The sequence below is a fragment of the Bufo gargarizans genome, chromosome 10, assembly GCF_014858855.1.
Source record: "Bufo gargarizans isolate SCDJY-AF-19 chromosome 10, ASM1485885v1, whole genome shotgun sequence".
Classification (NCBI taxonomy): Eukaryota; Metazoa; Chordata; class Amphibia; order Anura; family Bufonidae; genus Bufo; species Bufo gargarizans.
In genome coordinates, this window is record NC_058089.1 from 8,687,447 (window position 1) to 8,702,024 (window position 14,578).

The 14,578-nt window shown below is 44.1% G+C and overlaps 1 protein-coding gene across 1 annotated transcript in view; it reads right to left on the minus strand.

Annotated features, from left to right (window-relative positions):
* Positions 1 to 4,847: 4,847 nt before the first annotated feature.
* Positions 4,848 to 14,578, minus strand: part of LOC122920267 — a 56,160-nt gene continuing 46,429 nt past the window's right edge. The window contains exons 6-8 of the mRNA XM_044269646.1: positions 13,073 to 13,372; positions 7,763 to 8,062; positions 4,848 to 5,318 (exon numbers count right to left, since the gene is read on the minus strand). Of these exons, the coding sequence (XP_044125581.1) occupies positions 5,311 to 5,318; positions 7,763 to 8,062; positions 13,073 to 13,372 (608 nt within the window). The 3' untranslated portion in view covers positions 4,848 to 5,310. The remainder of the gene's footprint in view (positions 5,319 to 7,762; positions 8,063 to 13,072; positions 13,373 to 14,578) is intronic.

Below are 14,578 nucleotides of genomic sequence, written 5' to 3' on the forward strand. Positions count from 1 at the left end.
GGGATGCAGCTTATTTTACCACAAAAGTCTGTCGCAAAGTAATGCCTTAGGGCTCATGCACACGAACGTATTTTCTTTACGCTTCCTTTCAGTTTTTTTTGCAGACCGTATACGGAACCATTCACTTCAATGGGTCCGCAAAAACAACGGAAGGTTCTCCGTGTGCATACCTTTTCCGTATTTCCGTTCCGCAAAAAAGTTGTGCATGTCCAATTGTCCGCAAATCACGGTCCATCAGTGATTTCAAGCTAAAAGCAGGTGCGGCTTTAAAGAGGACCTTTCATGGTATAGAATTAATTGAGATAAATACCTTTACTTGCGGCGTACCCCCGCTGATGCTGCCACCCTGCCTATTTTTTTAAAATGCCTCTCGTACCGGTACAGGGAGGAGGAGATGCCAGCGTTTCTCAATGGGCGTCTCCTTCTCCCTGGCCGCGCCGCGATACAATCACAGAGGCTAGCGTCACAGCCAGGAAGAAAAAAAAGCTCACGTTATCCTTGGCTGTGACGCTCTCCTCTGTGATTGTATCGCGGCGCGGCCAGGGAGAAGGAGAGCCCATTGAGAAGCCCTGGCGTCTCCCCCTCCCTGTACCAGTGCTCAGTTTTAGCATACTGAGCGGGAAAAGTGTAGGGGGGCACAGCGGGGCGTACGAGCGGTACTTATAAAAAAATCAGGCAGGGTGGCAGCATCAGCGGGGGTACCCCGCAAGTACAGGTATTTATCTCAACTAATTCTAAACTATGAAAGGTCCTGTTTAAACACAGAACAGGTACAGATCTTCCTCTTATGCCTTATCTCTGTGGAGGCTCTAATCCTGGTTTTGGTTCACAATCACTGATGGAAATCACTGACGTTTGAATAAGACAACTAATGGGTGGCATAAAGTCTGACTGGACAGTGTAAAGGTGCACCAGATCTGTCACCCAGCATCAGCCACTGTGGTACATCTGGTGGACCTTTAGACTCTCTCTCTAAAGTTTACACTCTCTACATTTTAGACATTAGATTAGTAAATCTATCCCTGTGTTTTTTGCCCCCCAAAATACATCCTGTAGTCCCCCTGTACATACTGATAAAAAAATGTGCACGTTGTAAAATGTATCATATCACTATAGCTCCAAAAATAAGGCTTGGACAATAGAGCAACATGTTGTAAAGTTGTGTGACCAGAAACATTTGTAAGGGCTCTTTCACACTTGCGTTCTTTTCTTCCGGCATAGAGTTCCGTCGTCGGGGCTCTATGCTGGAAGAATCCTGATCAGTTTTATCCTAATGCATTCTGAAATCCGTTCAGGATGCATCAGGATGTCTTCAGTTCCGGAACGGAGCGTTTTTTGGCCGGAGAAAATACCGCAGCATGCTGCGCTTTTTGCTCTGGCCAAAAATCCTGAAGACTTGCCGCAAGGCCGGATCTGGAATTAATGCCCATTGAAAGGCATTGATCCGGATCCGGCCTTAAGCTAAACGTCGTTTCGGCGCATTGCCGGTTCCGACGTTTAGCTTTTTCTGAATGGTTACCATGGCTGCCGGGACGCTTAAGTCCTGGCAGCCATGGTAAAGTGTAGCGGGGAGCGGGGGAGCAGCATACTTACCGTCCGTGCGGCTCCCGGGGCGCTCCAGAGTGACGTCAGGGCTCCCGTGATCGCATGGGGCGCTCTGAAATCATTCTGGAGCGCCCTGGGAGCCGCGCGGACTGTAAGTATACCGCTCCCCCGCTCCTACTATGGCAACCAGGACTTTAATAGCCATAGTAACTGGCTGCCATAGTGGCTGCTGCCATAGTAACACTGAAAGCATTTTGAAGACGGATCCGTCTTCAAATGGTTTCAGTACACTTGCGTTTTTCCGGATCCGGCGTGTAATTCCGGCAAGTGGAGTACACGCCGGATCCGGACAACGCAAGTGTGAAAGAGGCCTAAGACTAGTCCACAACCTGCTGTCGCGCAGCTATTTTAGACCTACTATTTGGCTATAAAAAACATCCAAATTGCAAAAAGGTTGCAAGCACGTTGCAGACACTTACAACTTGTTTTGTGATCTTTCATGGAAAAGTCACATGCAACATATGACCTATGACCCCAAAAAATGAAATAGCGATTGTGGGAGGTCGGATATCGCAATGTGTCCCTGTTCACAATCATTGGGCTTGATGTTGTGATGCGGCACCAGTGGTGTGTAGACATGGCCTTAGATGGGGTCTCCTTCCCTTCATTTTAAACACCATCATTGTACATGGGGGATAATCATCTAAGTGTTTGTTTTGAGCCTGGACATTGGACTGGTCAACTGGTTGTGTATGTATAGTGAACTGGCCAGCCACTAGTTGAGTCTGGAGAGTGGACCAGTTAGCCACTAGTTGAGTCTGGAGAAAGGACTATTCAGCAAATCTTTGTATCTGGATAGTTGACTGATTGGCAACTAACTATGTCTGATAGTGGACTGGTCAGCAACTGCTCATATCTGGATAGGGGACTGGTCAGCATCTGTTAAGGGTCCATTCACACGTTCGCAAAATGGGTCCGCATCCGTTCCGCAATTTTGCGGAATGGTGCAGACCCATTAATTTTCAATGGGGCTAGAATATGCTGTCCGCCTCCGCATTTGCGGATCCGTACTTCTGCAAAAAAATAAAACATGTCCTATTCTTGTCTGCAATTGCGGACAAGATTAGGCATTTTCTATTATAGTGCCGGCAATGTGCGGTCCGCAAATTGCGGAATGCACATTGCCGGTGTCTGTGTTTTGCGGATCCGCAAAACACTTACGGACGTGTGAATGGACCCCAAGTCTGGGTGGTGGAGACCTTGGCACAAGGTTGTGCCTGGATAGTGGATAGTTTATAAACTACATTCTGAAGAGCAAGTTCGTCTACTGGGATTATTTTGTATACATCATATGGGGATTGTAAAAGAAATGGTGGCTCTCTCACTGTTCCACTTCTGGAATGGTGCACTACCCCACAGCACTCCCAGATGCTGGTAAAAGGTCGTAATGTAAAAAATTGTATTGGGGGTCACTCAATATTAGGCAAAACACGGTGTTAGTATCCACATAAATTTTATAGGCTATAAAATGGCCACATAACAATATTATACATAAAACATTTCATAAAATTAGATAGATAAAACAATAAGACAAATAAGACAATAGAGAACCGCACTAAAGAGCTATGGGCTCTGTAATTTGTAATGAGTCTCTGAGTACTGTTTTCAATGGACACTGGTATATATCCAGGGGGTATAACTATTGGCAAGAGGTTTGCAAGTTCTATATTCCACAGATGGTTATAAAAATTACAGTTATTTTTTATATATGTTACTTTACCGCTCCTGCGATAGTTCCACTTGTACAATAGATCTTCAATAAAATGTACTGTTATCAGCTGTACGGATTTGTAAATAGATTCTGTGTGTGAAGTTCCCCACGCCGTTGAGTAGCGGTGCTACTTGCTGCTGCCGCTCTGACCTTCCAGGACCTGTGTGGCGTCCCACGTGGTTTGCTGGATGGTCACGTGATAAGTATTCCGGGCGGGGTTTTCAAACTTCTTTGCCGTACTTGTAGATATATTTGAAGAATCTTTTCTTTGTAAAAAGGAGCGTTTCTATGTAAAGGAGCGTTGATCTACATCTACATCTACCAAATATCTATGTCTATACATTCAAGCAAACTATTGAGACGGAGGATGCCCATCACCCTTCACTATATTGTTCATAGTATAGAGATGATATATGCATACTATATATAATATATGAATTTCATGTCATTCCTGAAAATTTATGAATGTACAATGTATTTAATCTATTATTATCATTTTTTTTCGCTATCAAGGTATCCATTTTAACCTTTAGATCCATTTTAACCCCATTCCACAAAAAACGCATCAAAAACGCATGAAAACCGCACATGCGTTTTTTCTGGATTTTATCTATTTTACATTATTTAAGTTGCATACATGTAATAAATGTGAAATATACCGCACTAAATGTAGAATTGGCTGATAAATTTGCTAATATTGAGATTTTAGTATTATAACACAGCAAATATAAATCAGCTATAAGAAAAGATCTATCCTAATATTTGGATCCGAAGTCCTGGTTTTCAAGATGTCCCTCACTGCACTAATTAAGGGTTCCGCCCCTGGTTTAACCCACGTCTGCCAATTATGGACACTATATAAAACAGGACAATACACCTCTACTGTCAAGCCACTGAGGAAGGGGTCTTTTTTACCCCGAAACGCGTCTGGTGAATGACAGTGAGGGACGACTAAAGAAAAGATTCTTCAAATATATCTACAAGTACGGCAAAGAAGTTTGAAAACCCCGCCCGGAATACTTATCACGTGACCATCCAGCAAACCACGTGGGACGCCACACAGGTCCTGGAAGGTCAGAGCGGCAGCAGCAAGTAGCACCGCTACTCAACGGCGTGGGGAACTTCACACACAGAATCTATTTACAAATCCGTACAGCTGATAACAGCGCATTTTATTGAAGATCTATTGTACAAGTGGAACTATCGCAGGAGCGGTAAAGTAACATATATAAAAAATAACTGTAATTTTTATAACCATCTGTGGAATATAGAACTTGCAAACCTCTTGCCAATAGTTATACCCCCTGGATATATACCAGTGTCCATTGAAAACAGTACTCAGAGACTCATTACAAATTACAGAGCCCATAGCTCTTTAGTGCGGTTCTCTATTGTCTTATTTGTCTTATTGTTTTATCTATCTAATTTTATGAAATGTTTTATGTATAATATTGTTATGTGGCCATTTTATAGCCTATAAAATTTATGTGGATACTAACACCGTGTTTTGCCTAATATTGAGTGACCCCCAATACAATTTTTTATCATATGGGGATTGCTCCTTTCCTGTGCAGACATTGAAAAGGTCGTGAGCTGTCTTGTTTGGGAACTGTTGCTGGGTAGTGGACTAGTCAACACCAGGTTTTGTATTGAGTTTAAAGGGAATCGGTCTTCCCAATTTAGGACCATTATCTACAGTCATATATAAGTAGTACTGCAGATATAGAGTTCAGATCACTATTGTATAAAATAAAAATAGTGATCTGGACTCATTATCTGTAGTACTAAGCAGAGATTACTGTTTAAAATTGGGGACAGATTCCCCTTAAAACGGTCACCATCAGATTACGTTTGGCTAGTGGACTGGCCGGCAGAGTGGTCTCCATAATTTCATCATTTTCTGCCAGTATTAGTAGTCACCCTTCAGTCAGTGTAAAGAAAAGATGAATTCCAGAAATTATTCAGTGCTGATCCCACATGGACTTAATGTTGCTTCAATTTCCTACAAGACAAAGTAAGAAAAAAATAATAATAACTCCCTACATTACTAATTGCCATAGTATCTGTACAGCAAGAGCGTGTGATAGGATTAGTGACATCAGGAATACCCTGTGCAAATGTCACTAGAAAATATTTTCTATGAAAAGACGGCAGGTCCACGTTAAATCAGAAGATTTTTTATTTTAATAATTCAACTTTTTCTTAGAATACCCCCACCAAATTCCAAGACCTCACCAATCAGTGCAAAAATGGGGCCATGAAACCCGGTACTGCAGCGCACCATATTCGTTTGACTGAATGGCACAAGCTGCAGGACCAGGCACAACAACTGGTACAAACCCAGGGGTGGACTGGCCATAGTCCGTACAGGAAACTTCCAGGTGGGCCCGGGGCCGTCTAAGCCCTCCTCATGGCCGCCAGCCACGTAAGTAATGATCTGACATTCCTAGAGCTGTGAGCCTCAAGTACCTATGCCTGGCTGGCAGCTGCCCTCTTCACCTGAATTTAATTGTATTGCCATCCTGAAGCAACTGGAGTAGGAGAATGTGGTGCCGGCCTCCACGGTGGGGCATCTTCAGGGGAGGTAGTTTATTCTGCTGGGGCATTACTTTTTGGTGCACTGTGGTATTTGGCTCTGCTGAGGTGATATTTTGTGCTGCAAAATAGTATTGCTGACTCCACCTTTTTGTGTTGGTCCCACCTACTTTTGTTGGCTTTGCCTTCTATTAATTTGGACCCACCTACTACAACATGGGGCCACTTTTTTTTTTCCCACAGCCTCTTTGAGTTTCCAGTCCGCCCCTGTACAGATCAGTGTGCTTGTGTAAAGAATGAAATGCTGTGACTCTTCATTGTGCTAATCAGCAGGGGTGCCAGATGTTGGATCCACTCCAGATAAACCTGGATGGCCTACACCCATAAATTCCCAACTTTTTTAGCATTGGGGAACCTATGGAAACAAATTCATGTCTTGGGGACATCCTTTCATGCAGAAAAGTGGCAGAGAATTTTTGGCCTTCAAGGGTTAATGTGGTTGTGCCAACTTTTTATGTTATCCCCTATCCACAGAATAGGGGATAAGTATTAAATCGGTGGAGGTTCTACTGCTGGGACCCCCACTGATCATGAGAATGGGGGCCCCGTACCCCCTGCAGCCCCTTAAAATATGAAGGGATCAGCCGGTCGGGCATGCACGTGGCTGCTCCATTTATTTGTATGTATGGGAGTTCCTGAGATAAAGCTTGATTTTTCTCCAGAGTTCCCATAAAAATGAATGGAGCAGCCACGTGCATGCCCCACCGGCTGCTCCGTTCATTTCACGGGGCTGCAGGGGGTACGGGGCCCCCATTCTCATGATTAGTGGAGGTCCCAGCAGTAGAACCTCCACTGATTTTAATAGTTATCCCCTATTCTGTGGATAAGGGATAACTTAAAAGGGTTTTCCAAGATTTTAATAGTGATGACCTATCCTCTGAATAGGTCATCAGTATCTGATCGGTGAGGGTCTGACTCCCAGGACCCCCGCTGATCAACTATATGAGAAGGCACAGGTAAAAAACAAGACAGCCAAAACATACCGTAAAACCTTTTGGAAGGGGAGGAGAACTTGGTTTGTGGGAGAACGCCTCATATGTCTATAGATGAAGGGTTTTCCCTGGCACTGTATAATTACTAAGTATATAAAGTACATAAAGATCTCAAGATCAGAAAGTTGATAAATGTATTAGATATCGGACAATTAGGTTTAAAGAGGAATGGTCTTCATAAAATGCCCTACAATCTGACAGCACCATGTTATAGAGCAGGAGAAGCCGAGATTCAGTAAAACCTGTAATTTATACATTTCTCTCTTTGCTTTTTCCACTTCCTGTGAACAGCGATCGGTACAGGAGGGGTGATCAGTGATCGCTGGCATTGTGTGTATAAGGACACACGAGAGAGAGCTGTCCGTCACTGATAGCACCTCCCTCCTGCACCGATAGGGCTTAGAAAAGGCAAAGATATAAATGTAAAAATTACAGGTTTTTATTGAATCTTTTCCCATTAAATATATATCAATCTGCTTCTCCTGCTCTATAACATGGTGCTTATAGATTGCTCTGCATTATTTGGTGTCAGGTCCTCTTTAAAGGGGTTATCTGAGAGTATAAAAAGCCCCCCAATATGCCGGGCCCCCCACACTGAATATACTTGCCCTGCTCCCCCTGCACCGCCGCTGCTGCTTCTCCCGGTGCGCAGATGAAAACATCCGGTGTCGGAGGAGGGGGTAGCAGCTAATGGCGGACAGGGACGAGCCTCCCTAGCGTCACCTGCGATACTAGGGAGACTCGTCCCTGCCTGCCATTGACTGCTCACCCCCCCCCCCCCCCGACTCCGGAGGTTTTCATCCGCGCACCGGGATACTCTCAGATGACCCCTTTAAGACTGTCTCCTGGAATCTCTTACCTGTTTTCTTTTCCAGTCTCCACTGGACACTATCATTCTTGTACGGGTGTTTAATTTGACAGGTAAATATTTTCCCAAAATCTTCCTCTTTAACAGTGTAACTTATATGACCGAGAACATAATAGGGTTCACTCTCATCTTCAGGTTCGCGCGTTTGTGATGGGATCTTTTCTTCTCCTTTCTGCCATGTCACTTGTATGTTAAGTGGATAAAATGAGTGAATTTTGCACTTCAGCTCCAATGTTTCTCCAGCGCTGTATGCTTCTTGGTTGGCTTGGATTGCATCCATTATGGGTGGAGCTGTTCATAACCAAAGATAAGGAAAAATTACTTTGAGAGCATACAGAACTAAAGGCTGTACTCGACATCCTGATTTAACAGGCGATTGTCGGGAGGGAAGCGTTCCTTCCCAGCATTCGTCCGCCTGATAGGGGAGGAGACCGCTGCTATTACATGAAGCGATCTCCTCCTCAGTATAGGGAGGAGCAATCTGTATGCCATCGCTCTTCCCTATACTGAATCTTTGTTTGCCGGCAGACGATCGTGGTTAGACAATATTTGGATCGCCCGATTAACAAGTGTTTTTTTCTCGTTCGTCAGGCAATCGGCGGCAGTATTAGACTGCCAGATGATCGCTAACAAGCGTTACTACAAACGGTTGTTTGCCGAAAAATCAGCAGGTGTAATACAGGCTTAAGTAGAAGAATGGGAAATAAACCATCACAGTCTACCAAGTGAGGAACTTTTATGTAGAAAAAGATTGACAGCAGAAAAAGACACCTCCGTCCATCTAGTCTGCCCTTATCCTATTTTAGATTGATTTTTCATCTTTATTTTAGGAAGTTTGTTCCAAGCATTTACTGCTATTCCAGTAACATAATATTCTCTGACATTGTTTTTTATTTTACTACTAAGAAATGTTTGTAATCAGTGTGTTCCTGGAGTTCTCCAAGACCCAAGGAACTCCCAAAGTGTACGGGTTATGTGGGATCGCATGACATCCTTCAGACTGTTATAATTGGAATATTTCCCAACATATACCTCTGAGGCAAGCCTCTGGCACATGCCCCTGTAGAAGCATGAAGAGGGAAACAGTAGGTCAACCATAGGGTTCCATGTTTAAAATAATACAATAGTGAGTGCAGCTCTGGGGTATAATACAGGATGTAACTCAGGATCAGTACAGGATAAGTAATGTATGTACACAGTAACTGCACCAGCAGAATAGTGAGTGCAGCTCTGGAGTATAATACAAGATATAACTCAGGATCAGTACAGGATAAGTAATGTATGTACACAGTAACTGCTCCAGCAGAATAGTGAGTGCAACTCTGGAGTATAATACAAGATATAACTCAGGATTAGTACAGGATAACTAATGCAATGCATGTACACAGTGACTGCACCAGCAGAATAGCGAGTGCAGCTCTGGAGTATAATACAGGATGTAATTTAGGATCAGTACATAATAAGTAATGTATGTACACAGTGACTGCACCAGCAGAATAGTGAGTGCATCTCTGAAGTATAATACAGGATGTAATTAAGGATCAGTCTAGGATAAGTAATGTATGTACACAGTGACTCCACCAGCAGAATAGTGAGCGCAGCTCTGGAGTATAATACAGGATGTAATTAAGGATCAGTCTAGGATAAGTAATGTATGTACACAGTGACTGCACCAGCAGAATAGTGAGTGCAGCTCAGGAGTGTAATACAGTATGTAACTCAGGATCAGTACAGGATAAGTAATGTATGTACACCGTGACTCCACCAGCAGAATAGTGAGCGCAGTTCTGGAGTATAATACAGTATGTAACTCAGGATCAGTACAGGATAAGTAATGTAATGTATATACACAGTGACTGCACCAGCAGAATAGTGAGTGCAGCTCTGGAGTATAATACAGTATGTAACTCAGGATCAGTACAGGATAAGTAATGTATGTACACAGTGACTGCACCAGCAGAATAGTGAGTGCAGCTCTGGAGTATAATACAGGATGTAACTCAGGATCAGTACAGGATAAGTAATGTAATGTACACAGTGACTGCACCAGCAGAATAGTGAGTGCAGCTCTGGAGTATAATACAGGATGTAATTAAGGATCAGTCTAGGATAAGTAATGTATGTACTAGGGATCAACCGATTATCGGATTTACCGATATTATCGGCCGATATTCAGGATTTTGAACGCTATCGGTATCGGCATTTATTTTGCTGATATTCCGATAGCATATGGGGAACACAGATCGCGCTGCTAACAGCGCTCTCCGTGTTCCCCTTAGCAGCACAGGGGAGAAGGAGCAGTGTCTCCCTCCCCCTGTGCTGCTGCTGCCGCTGCCACCAATGAAAGGACAGGGGACAAGAGGAGGGGAGGAGCTATGGCCACTGCACCACCAATGAAGCTTAATCTCTCATTTATTCATATACAGGATGCGGGAGCTGCAGGATCACATAGCCGGCTCCCGGCCTCTATGAGCTGTAGCGGCGATCTGCGGTAGTTAACCCCTCAGGTGCCGCTGATCGCAGCTACAGCTCATAGAGGTCGGGAGCCGGCTATGTGATCCTGCAGCGAGCTTCCACCTCCTGTATATGAATAAATGAGAGATTAAGCTTCATTGGTGGCGCAGTGCGCCCCCCAACCCCAGTATTAGACATTGGTGGCGCAGTGCGCCCCCCCCTCCCCTCCCCCAGTATTAAGCATTGGTGGCGCAGTGTGCCTCCCCCCCAAGCCCCCCCAGTATTAAAAACATTGGTGGCGCAGTGCGCCCCTCCACAGGATCCCCTCTTCCCTGCTCCTCTGATCAGAGCCCCAGCAGTGTAATGCTGGGGCTCCGATCGGTTACCATGGCAGCCAGGACGCTATTGAAGCCCTGGATGCCATGGTAAGCTCCATGCTGCTGTGTGCACAAATCAGGGTGAATAGGACAAGGGTTCTAGTCCCTAAGGGGGCTAAAAGTTAGTAGAAAAAAATAAAACCACCAAAATATTAAGTATAAATGAAAAAGAAAGATTTACAAAAAAAAATACACATTAACAATAAACATTAATTTTCAGCAGATTTGTGGGATTTTTAATTTTTTTTTCAAAAATGAAAATTCCCAGAATATCGGTATAAATAATCGGCTATCGGCCTGAAAGTTCACAAATTATCGGTATCGGCCCTAAAAAATCAATATCGGTCGATCCCTAGTATGTACACCGTGACTCCACCAGCAGAATAGTGAGCGCAGTTCTGGAGTATAATACAATATGTAACTCAGGATCAGTACAGGATAAGTAATGTATGTACACAGTGACTGCACCAGCAGAATAGTGAGTGCAGCTCTGGAGTATAATACAGGATGTAACTCAGGATCAGTACAGGATAAGTAATGTAATGTATATACACAGTGACTGCACCAGCAGAATAGTGAGTGCAGCTCTGGAGTATAATACAATATGTAACTCAGGATCAGTACAGGATAAGTAATGTATGTACACAGTGACTGCACCAGCAGAATAGTGAGTGCAGCTCTGGAGTATAATACAGGATGTAACTCAGGATCAGTACAGGATAAGTAATGTAATGTACACAGTGACTGCACCAGCAGAATAGTGAGTGCAGCTCTGGAGTATAATACAGGATGTAATTAAGGATCAGTCTAGGATAAGTAATGTATGTACTAGGGATCAACCGATTATCGGATTTACCGATATTATCGGCCGATATTCAGGATTTTGAACGCTATCGGTATCGGCATTTATTTTGCTGATATTCCGATAGCATATGGGGAACACAGATCGCGCTGCTAACAGCGCTCTCCGTGTTCCCCTTAGCAGCACAGGGGAGAAGGAGCAGTGTCTCCCTCCCCCTGTGCTGCTGCTGCCGCTGCCACCAATGAAAGGACAGGGGACAAGAGGAGGGGAGGAGCTATGGCCACTGCACCACCAATGAAGCTTAATCTCTCATTTATTCATATACAGGATGCGGGAGCTGCAGGATCACATAGCCGGCTCCCGGCCTCTATGAGCTGTAGCGGCGATCTGCGGTAGTTAACCCCTCAGGTGCCGCTGATCGCAGCTACAGCTCATAGAGGTCGGGAGCCGGCTATGTGATCCTGCAGCGAGCTTCCACCTCCTGTATATGAATAAATGAGAGATTAAGCTTCATTGGTGGCGCAGTGCGCCCCCCAACCCCAGTATTAGACATTGGTGGCGCAGTGCGCCCCCCCCCTCCCCTCCCCCAGTATTAAGCATTGGTGGCGCAGTGTGCCTCCCCCCCAAGCCCCCCCAGTATTAAAAACATTGGTGGCGCAGTGCGCCCCTCCACAGGATCCCCTCTTCCCTGCTCCTCTGATCAGAGCCCCAGCAGTGTAATGCTGGGGCTCCGATCGGTTACCATGGCAGCCAGGACGCTATTGAAGCCCTGGATGCCATGGTAAGCTCCATGCTGCTGTGTGCACAAATCAGGGTGAATAGGACAAGGGTTCTAGTCCCTAAGGGGGCTAAAAGTTAGTAGAAAAAAATAAAACCACCAAAATATTAAGTATAAATGAAAAAGAAAGATTTACAAAAAAAAATACACATTAACAATAAACATTAATTTTCAGCAGATTTGTGGGATTTTTAATTTTTTTTTCAAAAATGAAAATTCCCAGAATATCGGTATAAATAATCGGCTATCGGCCTGAAAGTTCACAAATTATCGGTATCGGCCCTAAAAAATCAATATCGGTCGATCCCTAGTATGTACACCGTGACTCCACCAGCAGAATAGTGAGCGCAGCTCTGGAGTATAATACAGGATGTAATTAAGGATCAGTCTAGGATAACTAATGCTTTCTAGGTTCTATATCCACATAAACACTTTGCTCAGCGTTCATCCTGGTTGTGTTCTTTAAAATCATACTAAGGTAACTAATTTCACTTAGATTTTTAGCCCCCCACGGGGCTATCAATCAGTGGGTATATTGACTTTAATGGATTAAACAGAATTTGAAGATTCATCTGTGGACTCAGTTTGACCTGTTTTTCTTTCCTTTCCAGCATTTTCGCCAGTTTACCATTATTACTACTATTCTGTCTGGCAGAACAGGTCAAATGGAGTTCAAAGTTGAATCCTTTGAACTCCATTTAACCCATTAAAGTCACTGTACCTGTTGTGGTATACGTCTGAATACCTTTTTGAAGTATTGAGAAATACGCCTCTGAAAGAAAGCCGTTCGGAGGGCTAAAGCGCTATGTTAATGCAGCCTTAGTATGATTTTACATGTAACCCAACAATGTTCTGACCGTGTCATAGTATTTATTTCCTCAGTTACTTACCTCGTTTCTCTAGTCTCCATGTAACAAACTCGGAGGTCGTCTCGTGCTTCACTTTACACCTGAATGGTTTCCCAAAGTCTTCCTCTGTAACAGTGCATTGCATAGAACTTACGACAGAAAACAGCCCTTTGTCGTCTTTTTCAGCTGCAGTAACCTGTGATGTAATTTTTTCCATGTCTTTGTACCATATCACTTTTATAATTTCTGGATAAAAAGAGTGAATTTTAGATTTTAGCTGCAACAGGTCCCCAGATTTGTAGAATTCTTGGTTGGCCTCAATTGTATCCATTTTGGGTTTACCTACATAGTAATACACAAAAATTAAAACATGTAAATACTGTATCCCTATTAAAGTCATTTTTGAAAATAGGTTGCCCTAATGTAGACCAGATGAAATGCATCAAACTCCATCTCATATGGCTAACCACTGCTCCCCACTACTTACCTGCTCCTCCCCACTGGGTCCTGACTCCTTTACTCAGGTCCCCCGCTGTCAGCATCTGCTTTGATGATGACCTTCCCCCCTAGCATCACATCAGTTGGTCATGTGACACAAGGGGGGGACAGGTCAGCGCTGTGGCCAGTCATTGGCTGCAGTGGCATCAAGTTAGATGATGAGAGCAAAGGAGCCGAGACCCATCGGTTTAGCATGTAAGTATTTTTCCCTTTACAGATCTGCCCAGGAGAGGAGAGGGGGGGGGGGGGGCGGTGGCCTTAATACCTCTAAAAGGTGATCCACCCCTTTAATGTCTTATTTTACATAAATAAACTTAGACTTAAAGATGTTTTTCAAGATTTTAAAAAATGTAGCACAGAGCAGGGTATGAAATTACTTACCTTTTAAGTGTCCCATCACTCCAACCCCTGCCTCACTCCCAGTTGCTCCTGTTCCTACAGCAATGACGCCACATCCATGTAAATGCTGCTGCCAGTCAGTGACCTCAGCTGTTCCATTCCCTTTATCCTTCTGTTACCACTGAGGCCTGTGATTGGTGGCAGTGGTCACATGATGGACATGACGTCATCTCTGCAGGACCAGAGGAAATCGGAGGAAGAAAGGTGCTGGATTGGTGAGATATTAAAGGGGTGAATATGGTTTAATTCTTCATTTTATGCAGCTCACTGCTCTGTCCTATTTTTTGTAAATCTTGGAAAACCCCTTTAATGAAACAATTGTATAAGGAAAAGTTCTGAAACTTTCTATTACTATCTTTCAATTTTCTACTGTTATCAAGATCTGGGCTTGCTGTCAGTATATGACATATTCATTGCTTGTATCCAGAGACCTATAACAAGCCCTGCACCCGCATAAAAAGAACAGTTTGTCTGCCTCTGGATGGCTCCAAGCAGGGGCGTTGCTAGGGTCTGAAAACATCCGGGGCACAAGCCCACAGTACCACGCCCCCACCCCTTGAAGCCACGCCCCCATCACCACTGGCGGGTCGGAGGGGCCCTTCACAGTAGTTATTAACACCTTTCAGCAGTCCCCCCTTCACAGTAGTTATT